The sequence below is a fragment of the Streptopelia decaocto genome, assembly GCF_964273445.1.
Source record: "Streptopelia decaocto genome assembly, chromosome: 6".
Classification (NCBI taxonomy): Eukaryota; Metazoa; Chordata; class Aves; order Columbiformes; family Columbidae; genus Streptopelia; species Streptopelia decaocto.
Genome location: NC_138660.1, coordinates 26,927,941 through 26,942,197, shown reverse-complemented (window position 1 = coordinate 26,942,197; position 14,257 = coordinate 26,927,941). Strand labels below are relative to the sequence as shown.

The 14,257-nt window shown below is 45.4% G+C and overlaps 1 protein-coding gene across 4 annotated transcripts in view; it reads left to right on the top strand.

Annotated features, from left to right (window-relative positions):
• Nucleotides 1–12,363, top strand: part of SEPTIN2 (septin 2) — a 122,201-nt gene extending 109,838 nt beyond the window's left edge. The window contains exons 8-14 of one of the 4 annotated variants that reach the window (XR_014184397.1): nt 1,642–1,743; nt 2,024–2,169; nt 3,942–4,025; nt 6,594–6,651; nt 7,971–8,083; nt 8,497–8,900; nt 9,721–12,363. Coding sequence is in view for 2 of the 4 variants with exons in the window: in XM_082056224.1 (XP_081912350.1) it covers nt 1,642–1,743; nt 2,024–2,169; nt 3,942–4,025; nt 6,594–6,651; nt 7,971–8,075 (495 nt within the window). In the remaining 2 variants the exon portion in view is untranslated. Of the gene's footprint in view, nt 1–1,641; nt 1,744–2,023; nt 2,170–3,941; nt 4,026–6,593; nt 6,652–7,970; nt 8,084–8,496; nt 9,163–9,720 lie in introns of those variants that run through there. The other 3 variants (XR_014184398.1, XM_082056224.1, XM_082056223.1) reach the window with 3 other exon arrangements.
• Nucleotides 12,364–14,257: the final 1,894 nt, after the last annotated feature.

Below are 14,257 nucleotides of genomic sequence, written 5' to 3'. Positions count from 1 at the left end.
GTGGAAAAATACTTAAATGCTTTTGCTACTGGTAATTACTCCCTTACTCATCCCAAAGCAGAGACACTATCTGCATCTATAACGTGCATAGATTTTGTTACCCAGTCAGAATTCTGATGATTGAAAACCAGGATTTTTAGAGATTTTTCTGATTTGGGGGTTGCTTTGCTTCCTCTCTGTCACCCTCTTCTAATACGTGGCAGTACTTTCTTCTACAGGCAAGACCCCATATCACATTGAGTCTCACAGAACTTGATCCTGTATTTGCTGAGAGGGGAAAATCGCAACAAACCATCATGAGTTAGTAACAGTTATGGAATCTAGGAAGAAGTGTTAAATTAACTTGCCAGAAGGCACACTAGATCCAGCCTTGGCTGTTATATTTAAAACTTTATGTCGAGGGTTAAGATTGCAGGGTGACAATAAAACCCTGGCAGATGTATTGTTAACCCCCTCTCCCCACACTTCCTCCTTTTGTCCCCCCCCTTCCCACTCAGGGCAGGCGATCGGGAGGGAAAGAAGGACAGAGAGAAGAGAGTTGGAAGAATTAAAAGTGTTTTACTAATGCTACTGATAAGAATAGAGAAAATAATACAAAATATACAAAACCAATCTTGAAAGTCTCAGCAACTGCAGAGCTGGCACCCGAAGTCCTGGACTGGACTCTGCAGCCAACCGGAGCTGGATTCAGTCTCTCACTAGGCCTCAGTTCGCAGGGACGACTCGCAAGGTCCTCTCCTAATGTCACCATAAGGAAAAGGGGCGAGATCCTCGTGATCTCCCACTTTTATATGAAGTATTCACGTGAATGGAATGTTTGGTCAGTTTCTGGGTCACCTGTTTCTCGTTGCCCCTCTCACGAGATGTCCATTTGTGCTTATCAATAACTTCCCATTCCATTGCTGTGTTACCAAAACATGGATCTGGCTCTCCAGGAAAATGCAGCTGATATGAAGCTTCAGCTGACAGGCAAATTCACTAAAAGAGAAACTTGTTTTTAACAAAACCGGGACACTTTATCTATGATTTTTTTCCAGTTATTCTGAAAATTCTTTTAGTTATCTCCCCCACCTTGCAATAAAAATAGAGAAGTGTACTTTAGTTTGTACATATTATGTTTGAATTCTGCAGAAATCAAGATTTTTTTTTTTTAAGAGCAAAATTTTGGTTCATGGCAAATGGGTTCCAGCTGCAGATTTCATTCTTAGAGGTAATGACATAGAAACAAAATTACTTGTCATGTCGGTAGCTCTGTAGTTTAAAAACTTCTACCCCTGCTCTCCAAACCACAATTCAGAGGCAAGAGCAAGGAGTTTTAGGCTGTTCAAATTATGACTTCTGAGTCAATGTTTGATAATTAAAACCAAAATGCAGATGTTTTAAAGAAACCTCAATTTCTTTTGTGTAATTCACAGCGGACAGTGTTTATTTGAGCTCTGTTTATTGTCTGGAAGTCCATGGCAAGTAGTTGTTGGATATCACAAAGAAATAAACAAATACTCGCTGAGTAATTTGGATCGGTAAGACAGGCCCAAATTTCTCCAGAGATTGTGTATAAGTGATTAAGTAATTTTACCTTCAGGTTTAAAAGTATTGACTTTACCTGCATATTGTCTCAATTTCTTATATTATAAATCTCAGATTCTGGATGAAATAGAAGAGCACGGCATCAAGATTTATCACCTCCCTGATGCTGAATCAGATGAGGATGAAGATTTTAAAGAGCAAACCAGACTCCTGAAGGTACGGCTGGCGTCAGGGTGTCCGGGCTGCAGCTTTTTGGGCTGCTCGGGTGGCTTTGGAACAAGACACACACCGAGACCTTGAGTGAGTCACCATGTCTCTGCCCAGGCTTTGCGGTCTTGAAAGACATTGGTGAGGGTGACATTCTTTTTTAACAGCTTCAAATTAAAAGCATTACAAACTTATTATCATAATATGCAGTGCTGAGCAGAGCAAGAGTTGTTCTTGGAGTTGTTTGTTCGGGTTCATTATTAGTAATTTTTGCATTCTTGGCTTTTAGGCTAGCATTCCGTTTTGTGTAGTGGGATCCAATCAACTCATTGAAGCCAAAGGTAAAAAAGTTAGAGGTCGACTCTACCCGTGGGGGGTAGTTGAAGTGGAGAATCCGGAACATAATGACTTCCTGAAGCTGAGGACCATGTTAATGTAAGTTAGAAAATTCCAATTAAATTGCAGTTTGAAAAAAAAAATCACCAGGAAGCTACTCCAACAGTGAAAAGGGGGTTGGAGCAGCTGTGGAATCCCTGGAGGCATTCAGGTGTTTTCTGGAGAAGACTGTGAGCATCCTTGGCCTAGCTGGCCTAGGTCTAGGCCAGGGTCAGGACACTTAGGCTCCATAGGTTCTTTCTAGTCCAAATTATTCAGTGATTCTGTGAAAATAATTTTTTGTCTAATTCTTTTGTTGAACACAGCACTGTGTGGTTATTCAGATCTCCAAGAATGTAAAATGGGTTGCTCCTCACCTTGTGCTTGTTTAAATATATCTATCTGTAGATTGATAGGACTTGTAGATAGGACTGGACTTGGAGAGTCCACTGGTTGATTTTTTTTTCAGGCTTTGCTACTCTGCTTCCCCTTAAATTAGCTTCTAAATTAGCCTGTTAAATGGATGCACGTGCTGAGCACGATGACCCAGTCCAGTGCTGAATGTGAGAGTTGGTTAAGCAAGCTGATGTGACCCAGCTATGTTTTCTCTTAAACTTATCACAGACTTTTATGAGGGCATAACCAGCTGGATAGATGATGGCAGAGCAGTGGACGTGGTCTGCCTTGACTTCAGTAAGGCATTTGACACAGTCTCCCACAGCATCCTCACAGCTGAACTAAGGGAGTGCGGTCTGGATGAGCGGGGAGTGAGTTGACTGTGAACTGGCTGAAGGGAAGAAGCCAGAGAGTCGTGGTCAATGGGGCAGAGTCCAGTTGAGGCCTGTATCTAGTGCAGTGCCTCAGGGGTCAGTGCTGGGGCCGGTATTATTCAATATATTCATCAATGATTTGGACAAGGGAATAGAGTGACTGTCAGCAAGTTTGCTGATGACACCAAGCTGGGAGGAGTGGCTGACACTGGAAGCTGTGCTGCCATCAGAGACCTGGACAGGCTGGAGAGTTGGGTGGGGAGAAATTTAATGAAATAGAACAAGGGCAAGTGTAGAGTCTTGAATCTGGGCAGGAACAACCCCAGGTTCCAGTGTAAGTTGGGGAACGAGCTGTTGGAGAGCAGTGTAGGGGAAAGGGACCTGGGGGTCCTGGGGACAGCAGGGTGACCATGAGCCAGCACTGGGCCCTTGTGGCCAGGAAGCCAATGGTACCTGGGGTGGGTTAGAAGGGAGTGGTCAGTAGGTCAGAGAGGTTCTCCTGCCCCTCTGCTCTGCCCTGGGGAGACCACACCTGGAATCTTGTGTCCAGTGGTGGCCCCTCAGTTCCAGCAGGACAGGGAACTGCTGGAGAGAGTCCAGCGCAGCCACCAAGATGCTGAAGGGAGTGGAGCATCTCCCGTGTGAGGAAAGGCTGAGGGAGCTGGGGCTCTGGAGCTGGACAAGAGGAGACTGAGGGGGGACTCATTCCTGGGGATCAAGATGGAAAGGGGGAGTGTCAGGAGGATGGAGCCAGGCTCTTCTGGTGACAACCAGTGACAGGACAAGGGGCAATGGGTGCAAACTGGAACACAGGAGGTTCCACTTAAAGATGAGAAGCAACTTGTTGGGGGTGAGGGTGGCAGAGCCTGGCCCAGGCTGCCGAGGGAGGTTGTGGAGTCTCCTTCTGTGCAGACATTCCAACCCGCCTGGACACCTTCCTGTGTAACCTCATCTGGGTGTTCCTGCTCCATGGGGGGATTGCACTGGATGAGCTTTCCAGGTCCCTTCCAGTCTCTAACATTCTGGGATTCTGTGATCTTTTAATTCTTTTCCTTCCCCCAGCACACATATGCAAGATCTTCAGGAGGTGACCCAGGATCTTCACTATGAGAACTTCCGCTCCGAGAGGCTCAAACGAGGCGGCAGGTTGTCATCTGCTCACATGCTGTTCTTCCTCTTCTGAATGTATTTTTTAGTCTTTCTGTCTCTCCTACTATTTCATTGCTAGGATTTGATAGATCATGGGCAGATCTGTAGCTCCAGTCAGCACCAAATTCCGTCCACCCGCTCACACTGGGTAAGAAAAAGTATTATCCAAGTCTGAAGAGACAGTTGTGGCGTTGAAAGGATATAGTTAGATCTCTGCTTTGGTTTATGGCTCTAACATTGTTGTATTGGAATGCTTGAGGTACATAAGTAGAGCAGATGTCTATGATAAATGTTGTCTTAGATCTGGAAGTTAGGTCAGTGTTGATATGTTAAAAAAGTGGATTTTTTCAGAATTGACTGAATTAACTACTGGAATATTTAGACTGTGTCTTTAATAAGAGAAACTCAAGTCCTTCTGCAGTGCTTTACTGAACATGGCAGTCACAGGATAATGCCTTTCAACCCTGTTTTGAGCTGTGGTGGGTCAGGTACAGCTTTCCTGATAAGGGATATAGGCAGAACACCCCCTTTGTAGCTAAAACAGCCAAGCTCGTGAAGTTGAGTTTGTGAGTTCCTTGTTGAAAAGTGGTGTTTCGTGGTCTAGATTTTTGAGTTGCTTCTCTTATTTCAGCCACTAGAGGGTTTCATAATTGTACATTTCAGCAGGTTTGGTATTTTTTGCAGAGGTTTTCCCATCCTGCTGTTGACGTAGGTTTTGTCACGTGCCCCGTCAGCTTTCAGGAAAAGGAGTTTGTCTGCAGCGTTGACCCATGAGTCCAGTTTTCCCTTCGTCAAGACAACGTGCTCTGCCCCTTGATTTTTAAATCCTGGACTTTCAAGCTAAAAAAAGTCAAACTTGTGCCTGTTATCTAGCAAAGGTCTTAGAAGTAAAGTAAGCTGAGGTCATCCAGAGCTAAAATCATGTTTACTGATTTTTAGAGGATTTAAAGTTGCCTCTGCCAAGGCGCTGACAGTGAGTTGCTGTCAGGTTGGGGTACCTCCCTATGGGAAACTAAACCACGGGTTTGTATCTTGTCTGGGCAAGTGGCCTATATCTTTATTGTCACATTTCTGAAGAGGAGCTAGGTTGTAGTTCAGTTTACTTATAGTAAGGGCAGTTTGTGTGTGAATTTATTTCAAACTTGCACCTACCCCACCAGCAGCACTTGGGCACCGTATTCACTAACGGTAGAGGCTTCTTGGCACAGAGGATTTTTGTACCAGCTGTTTCTCTGTTAACCTTTTAGCAAGCGTTAGTTTGCTCGCTTTGCACTTTTGATGGCACTTGTGTGGTTAGATTTGTTAGCAGATCTTCCCCATTGCAACATGGGATGGGAGAAATCTATTAGCAAAGTGGTAGGTAATCTGGAAAATACAGTAGGTGAAAATATTCTTATGTTGGTTTCTCAGTGTAAAACTGGAAGGTTCCAATTAAGCAAGAGTTTGCTGAGATACTGATTGAAAGCGTTTGCCTAATTTTGACAGGAGTAATTAATGCTGGTGCTATAACAGGTTATACAAAAGAAATCTTTTGGACTTGCAGAAAAAAAAGAAAAAAGGTGACTATATTAGAAAAATAAACTTTGAAGTGAAGCACAGGATAAAGGGATCCTCCAGCTGGAAGGATTCCAGATGTGGACAGTGGGTTTGTGTTAGTTTGGTTATGAGCCTTTCAGAAGTTTGGTAGCCAAACACGGTTTGCGAAGATAGAGCTGGGATAGAGCTGCGTCAAAGGAAGGTTCTGCCCGCAGGTAGCTGGGTTTCCAGCGCAGAATTCCTTAGAACTCTGGTTATTTTACAGGTAACTCCCATATTTTTCTGAACATCTTGACCAGCATTACCCTGAACTTTTCATTTAATTGTATTGATCTCTTGCACCAGTGAAAGACAGGAATGGAGTATGTCTTTGCAGTGTTTCTCAATTTGCTGTATACGACAAGGGGGCATGGGCTTCAACTCTGCCAGGGGAAATTGAGGCTGGAGATTAGAAAGCAATTCTGTGCAGAGAGAGTGGTCAGGCATTGGAATGGCTGCCCAGGGAGGTGCTGGACTCACCGGCCCTGGAGGTTTTTAAACTGAGATTGGACATGGCACTGAGCGCCATGATCTAGTCAATGGACTGGAGTTGGACCAAGGGTTGGGCTTGATGATCTCTGAGGTCTTTTCCAACCCAGTCCATTCTGTGATTCTGTATGTGGTACTCAAATTGCAACCAGTCAAGATAACGTTATGCTCAGGCAAACGGCTGGACGCGAGTACTGCTCAGAAACAGCTCCTGTTGGTACCTACACACAAAGATCTGTCAGATTTTAAAGTCACAGCTAGAACTTGTTCTTGGCAGAACTTTGTGAAGGAGTAAGGGATAAATTGGTGTCTTAAAAAATAACTTAAAAACCTGAATTGCAGCCATTTGGGCAACATGTTTCAATGAATTTAGTTTGTATTATGAAACTGTGACATACGAGATGTGTTCTAATAGCCTTTGTTTTTTTTAACAAAGCATTCTCTGGAAGTTCAAAATGCAGAATGCATGCATGTTATTGAACAATATTCCTTTTATTTTAGGAAAATAGAAGATGAAGAAGTGAATAAAGACCAGATTCTGCTTGAAAAAGAAGCTGAAGTAAGATGACAGAACTCTGTACTCTTGCAATGGGGGAATTTTTATTCTTGTATCACTGCTTTAGGGCAAATGATTTATATGATGTTGGTAATTGTAAAGGAAAGGTGACATTAATGTTCCCGTTGGGAAGCAGATGATAGAGGGGAAGGACATAGTGAGGGGTTTACATAATCACAGACGCCAGGATGAATGGGAATCTACTAGACATGGAACAGGTCACGCTTCATGAGATTAATGGGTGGCTGATTTCAAATAAAAAAGATACTTTTAAGATTGTCTGTAAATTGTGGAACTCATTAGTATGGAATTTTGTGCATAGCAAGAATGCAGATAAGCTCAGAAATGAATGCAGGTAAGCGCAGGGACTGGAGAGTTTGACTTTCTCCACGAATGTGCTCACTAAACACAAAGGTGGATTTTTTTTGTTTTTGAAGTTCAGAATTGACAAATGTATAGAATTTGAGAGCATATGTCAGGAAATACGGGGTGTGTGCACATGGCTGCGTTTGCTCATAGGCAGCATTGGAGAGAGGCTGAGTTAGGCGGGTTGTTGGTCTGCTCCAGCACAAGCAGACATGCCGTGTTCCAGTGACTTTAGCTGGAGTCCCAAAGGGCGGCTGGAGTGAAAGTGGAAAGGGTCATTGTTTCAAGGAATATGAAGAAAAGAACGGTGTGAGCATTTCACAGGTTTAACTTGTCATTGTTAAGCTGAACAGTTTAGTTTGAGTTTAAAGCGTAGGCGCAGAGAGGCAGAGACATCCATGAATATGTTGGTAGTGAGGTTAACTGCCAACCTGACAGAGTTGGGTACAATAAAAGAATTATAATATTGTACATGCAGCATGGCTGAATTAATCTTATTAGCTGAGTTACACGATAACCCTGTGTGGCAATGCTCTAAATGCTTCAATGCTCTGAAACGGAGCTGCAACCATTTTCCATAATGGTTCTGTCTCCGTGGGTAGTTTGCCTGTTGGACTGGCTGCCGCCCGGTCATCCCCAGTGAGGGAGCTGTGAGGTAATCCTGACCATTTTTGTTAGTGACAGAGACAGGTGGGTTTCTTCTTCACCTTTAGTAATTGTTTGTTCAGCACTTCAGCACCACCCTCTTTAACTTCCAAGGAAGTAAAGACTTCCATTAAGGAAAATCTCATCCCAAATTACAACAATAAAGCTTCTTTCAGTCACTACATTTCCAGCCTCTTGATGGATGAAGAAGAAAGATGCCATAACCTGAGATCAAGATAATGCAGATGTGCGTTCCCGCTCTGATATAAATAATTACTAATGTGGTGGATTGGTCTGTGCTACTTTTGCAGCTCCGGCGCATGCAGGAGATGATTGCGAGGATGCAGGCACAGATGCAGATGCAGCGGCAAGGCGGAGAGGGGGATGGCAGCGCAGTCCACGGACACCACGTGTAAAGGCTTTGGTACGATGTTCCCATAGCCACTGAAAGGGCTTCTCTTTTAACCGCTGGTTATTGTGGTTGGTATTAAGAAGTTTTGTAAAAACGTTTGCAGGATGGGTTTGCATAGCTTTCAATCTTAATTTTCATTTTTAAGGTTTAACGACTGTTTGTGAAGTTAAATGGCTTAGAGCCATATTGGTGTGGTTCTGGTGTGTGTATATCTCTATGTCTTTATCTATATTGAAAATTTCCAGAAAGTCAGTGCAATATATATTGGCAGGAACCGTGGCAGGAGTCTTTGACATTGTGTAAACAGGTGTTTCTCACACTCCTCAGTGCTTCGTTGTGCCTTTTAAAATGTGTGCGGTTCTGAGCGGTTTCTAACTATAGGGAGGTAGCTGATCTCAAATTGTATTTTGCTGTCTTGTTTCTAGATGACCGTGCACCCGGATCACAGGAGACCTCCTGCCGTTCAGTTTCAGCGCTGTTGTACCAGCCTTTTGCTCAACATGTGACTTGGAGTTTGCTTTAGAGTTTAACATGGAAATGCATTGTGCTAACTCGTGTGATACGTATTTCATAACATGTAGTCAGTTGGTATTTTGCGTAGTATACACATTTGACTTCAGTTTTGTTTAGTAATTCTTCTATTGAGCTTATTTTTGGTTTCCCATTGTACTAGGGATACAAAATAGACGTTGAAACTTTTCGAGCCTGATATGGCGTTAGATAATAATGTTTGTTTTGGTTTGGTTTTAATATGGCTTATTAGTTCCCTGCTTTTACCTCTGTGTTAGGTGTAGAAATAAGCAGCTGTCAGTGGTATCTTGTCTGTGGCGTGTGACAGTCACCTCAGCAGGCAGCCCTGCAAGGTTCAGCCCTGCACTGTCACACCAGTGACAGTGACAGTGTGACAGTCACCTCACCAGGCAGCCCTGCAAGGTTCAGCCCTGCACTGTCACACCAGTGACAGTGACAGTGTGACAGTCACCTCACCAGGCAGCCCTGCAAGGTTCAGCTCTGCACTGTCACACCAGTGACAGTGACAGTGTGACAGTCACCTCAGCAGGCAGCCCTGCAGGGTTCAGCCCTGCACTGTCACACCAGTGACAGTGACAGTGTGACAGTCACCTCACCAGGCAGCCCTGCAAGGTTCAGCCCTGCACTGTCACACCAGTGACGGTGACAGTGTGACAGACACCAGGCAGCCCTGCAGGGTTCAGCCCTGCACTGTCACACCAGTGACAGTGACAGTGTGACAGTCACCTCAGCAGGCAGCCCTGCAGGGTTCAGCCCTGCACTGTCACACCAGTGACAGTGACAGTGTGACAGTCACCTCAGCAGGCAGCCCTGCAAGGTTCAGCTCTGCACTGTCACACCAGTGACAGTGTGACAGTCACGTCACCAGGCAGCCCTGCAGGGTTCAGCCCTGCACTGTTACAACAGTGACAGTGACAGTGTGACAGTCACCTCAGCAGGCAGCCCTGCAGGGTTCAGCCCTGCACTGTCACACCAGTGACAGTGACAATGTGACAGACACCAGGCAGCCCTGCAAGTTTCAGCCCTGCACTGTCACACCAGTGACAGTGACAGTGTGACAGACACCAGGCAGCCCTGCAAGGTTCAGCCCTGCACTGTCACACCAGTGACAGTGACAGTGTGACAGTCACCTCACCAGGCAGCCCTGCAGGGTTCAGCCCTGCACTGTCACACCAGTGACAGTGACAGTGTGACAGACACCAGGCAGCCCTGCAAGGTTCAGCCCTGCACTGTCACACCAGTGACAGTGACAGTGTGACAGACACCAGGCAGCCCTGCAAGGTTCAGCCCTGCACTGTCACACCAGTGACAGTGACAGTGTGACAGTCACCTCACCAGGCAGCCCTGCACGGTTCAGCCCTGCACTGTCACACCAGTGACAGTGTGACAGACACCAGGCAGCCCTGCAAGGTTCCTTTGCTATTTTTTGCCGTGTTTACAGGTGTGTCTGTGGGACCTTCAGCCCTTTTCTGTCTCTGCTCAGTGCAGGTGGTTTCCTTGGCCTCTGCAAGTATCACATTAAAATTCAAGCATCCCTTGTGTCTTAATGAAAGAAATAAGAGGCAGTGCCTCTTTCAGAGGTACACTATTTTATGATAGGCGTTATTTCCTTCAGATTTAACCTTGAGGGACATATATTCTTTGTTGTTTGCCTAAAGTCTCTTACTCTATTGCAGATAAATTTAAAGAGTTGCTTGTAGGTCAGCACAGATCAGTCCTGCTATTTTCTGGCATTACTGTAGCCAAATAAACTTGAATAATGCTGATATTGTTAAATATGGTAAACCCCAGAGAGTAGTTTTCTATGCATGGGTGTTTCCTATATCCAAATGCAGAAGCAATTCTATAATTCCTAATGAGTATTTTCATACTATTTTTAGGGCATTGTACACTGTTAATTGTAGTATAAAATACTAGCACACTTTTCTGGTTTTTTAAGTGATCTGTGCCTGACAGGATCAATGCAAACCGATACTTAAGGTCTTGCTCCGAGCCGCAGTTCGCAGTGTTACTTTGGAACTGATGCTGTTACGCGTTTTCTCTTTAGGTCCAGGTCCCTTCCCTTGCCACTGGTAGTAAAGGAGGCTGGTGCTCTGCGGCCCGCCTGGTGCTGTATTTGCTGTATCTGCGGTGCAAACAGCTGTGCTGGTGTCCACGAGCACTGATACACCAGGGCTGGTGTTTCTACCGCTTCTGGTAAAGCCATCAGATCCATCAGATCTCCTGATCTCACCTGTTAAAAAGCGCTACCTGAGCAGCTGATATAAAAGATAGAATTGGAACTTTTTTCTCTTCCTTGAGCTCAGGTGCAGCTGTGGCTTTTATAACTTTTTTGTAGTGTTTCTTTTAAACAATTAATGGGATTTCTACAGCTAGTGTATGGTTCCAGTGGTCCTTGAGAGGCTGGACTGCATGTAAACCTGCTAAGCGGCAGAAATTTTTACCTGCCTGAAACTACTGTTATCAATTGTTTTCTATTTAAATCTTTCTAAAGATGTGAAGTTCAATCCTGCGTCGTAGCCTTTGCTTGAGAGCTCCAGTTTTCTTCTCAAAAGCAATTACTGTTGAAGTTTCACACAACTCGTTTGCCCTTCCCTGTCCTTGACCAACGTGAAAACGGGAACCTTTTTGTGCGCTGAGATGCACAGAAACGTCAAGTCCCATTTTGTCAAGTATTTACGTACAAAACTTAGATGGAAAACCGTGCACTTCTAAGTTCTTGTCTTGCTTTTTCAAAATAAGATGTAGCAACAAAGCAACATGGCTCTATTGTCAGAAAACACTCCGCACCACCTTATCTGTTTCTAAATCCGATGCATTTTTGTGAGTCGGTCGTCATAAATTTGCCAAAAGAGCTTAGCGTGAGCTCCCGTCGCTGAACTCTGTGCCGTCCCAGGCCGTTCTGCGGTTGCCACAAATGTTGGTTTGTTGGGTTTTTTTCTCAGTAACGCAGCGTTTGTCTGTTTTTAAGCGCTTTGTCTGATGTCTGAGCTGCAGCAGCACTGGGGACCCCGACTTGAAGAAATACTGTGAAATCCAAAGCGTACGCACAGGGGACGGGTTGCACACGTCACTGTCTCTCTGGGTACGTTGCTGTGATTGTTTTTTCCTGTATTTTCTAAAACGGGAACACAAGCAGATTGTCCATGTATTTAGTGCTGTTCAGTCGCTACCCGTGGAATTGTTCTTATTCTTGGAAATATTGTGTGTCTATTAAAATACACGATCAGGATAAGTTATTCTGTCTGGTTCTTAGGCAAAGAATTTTTCATCTACAAATTCCAGGAGGGGAAATATTTTTGTATGTTTGTTTTGTTTTTAAACAGGTAAAAGCAAGTCAATGGCACTTGCCATTTTAACTGAAATACTCGAGACAGTTAATTGCTTTTTCTTCCCGAGTGGGACAATCATTCATAGTGTGCCCGATGTCTCTGAAGGTCTGTTTGGCCTTTTCTTGTGATGGTCTCGCAGTTAATGGTTTCGTGGTAAGACAGGAAGAGTGAGATCGTCTTCCTCAGGGTCTGTTCCACACAAACTCAGCCACTGGTACGAGAAAGACTTGGAGACAAGAGGTCGATGTTGGTGCTCGCTGAACTGCCCACAAGTGTTTCTCTGTTACAGTATTGTTAAGGTTTTTATTTGAAGAGTCAACATACTTCTGAATTTTATAGTTGGTAGCAAAAATGACTTGCTCTTGGTACAAGAATCTGTTATATTCAGTTTTATGTACTGCCACTAGCCAAACTGTAATAAAAAATGCTAAAATACCTTATGTTTTTTTGCTATGATTCTTTATTATAGTCAACCCTGGCGATATAAATTAGTTTGTGGTTCTCTGTTTTAAACATAAAGGGGGAATGAAGCTGTGGTTGGAAGAGAACACGTGGACGAACTTGCATGAGGTCTGGTCGTGAGGAACGGGAGCGCCCAGTGTGCCGGTCCAGCGCGTGTCCCGGGGATCTCGCCTTTTTAGCGGCCCTCGGCAAACCCGCCTGGCCCTTATTTGTTGTGGCAGCACAGAATGAAGCCACTTGTTGTTAGGTGCTGCTTTAAATAGGAAGGGTCCTCGTTTTCTCCAGCGAATCGTGCTTCATTCCTGGACCAAGTGAGAATGCGTTTCTAGCTATTCTAAAATAACTTAGGGCTCACCCTCCTGTGAAACAACTTGAAGGAGGCCAAGGCTGTTAGCGATGGAGAGCAGCAGGCTGTGTCCTTGCTTTGGGGTCTGGAGCCGACTGGGAATCACAGAATCACAGAATGTTAGGGATTGGAAGGGACCTCGAAAGATCATCTAGTCCAATACCAACAAGTAACCCGTTCCCCAAACAGAATCAGAGAATGAGAGCCAGAGCCTGGCCCCATGCTCTTACAGGTCCTACACCGCTCCCTTGTCTCCTAGAAATAAAATACGAACTTTTCACAGTATTTCACAGAATCACAGAATCAACTGGGTTGGAAAAGCCCTCAGAGATCATCCAGTCCAACCCTTGGTCCAACTCCAGTCCGTTGACTAGATCATGGCACTAAGTGCCATGTCCAATCTCAGTTTGAAAACCTCCAGGGCCGGTGAGTCCAGCACCTCCCTGGGCAGCCATTCCAATGCCTGACCACTCTCTCTGCAAAGAATTTCTTTCTAATATCCAGCCTCAATTTCCCCTGGCAGAGTTGAAGCCCATGCCCCCTTGTCCTATTGCTGACTGCCTGGGAGAAGAGCCCAATCCCCACCTGGCTAGAACTGCCCTTCAGGTAGTTCTAGAGAGTGCTGAGCTCACCTCTGAGCCTCCTCTTCTCCAGACTAAACAACCCCAGCTCCCTCAGCCTCTCCCCATAGGGCTTATGTTCAAGTCCCTTCACTAGTCGTGTTGCTCTTCTCTGGACCCGCTCCAGCACTTCAATCTCTTTCCTGACCTGAGGGGCCCAGAACTGAACACAATACTCCAGGTGTGGCCTCCCCAATGCAGAGCACAGGGGAAGGATCACTTCCCTTGTCCTGCTGACCACGCTGGTTTGGATACAGAACAGGATACCATTGGCCTTCTTGGCCACCTGGGCACACTGATGGCTCATGTTGAGCTTCCTGTCCATGAGTCCCCCAGGTCCCTTTCTGTCTGACTGCTCTCCAGCCACTCTGCGCCCAGCCTGTAGCGCTGCAGGGGGTTGTTGTGACCAAAGTGCAGCACCCGGCACTTGGCCTTGTTGAACTTCATCCCATTGGAATCAGCCCATTTTTCCAGTCTGTCCAGATCCCTCTGCAGAGCCCTCCTGCCTTCCAGCAGGTCGACACTCCCTCCCAACTTGGTGTCATCAGCAAATTTGCTGATGATGGTCTCAATCCCCTCATCGAAATCGTCAATAAAGATGTTAAACAGGACTGGACCCAACACTGACCCCTGGGGACACCACTAGTGACCGGCCGCCAGCTGGATGCAGCCCCATTCACCAGCACTCTCTGGGCCCGGCCCTCCAACCAGTTCTTAATGCCGGAGAGTTTTCCAGCAGCGCTTTGAACTTGGAGTGTGTTGCTTTTGCACGTGGTCGCTGTGCCGATCGCTTTGTGTGGACACACATGGTGCGGTCAGACCTCTCCACAGGGTAAAACCTCCGTGGGTTGTGCTTTCAGAGTATGTTCATGTTTCATTTATCACAAGTATTTAG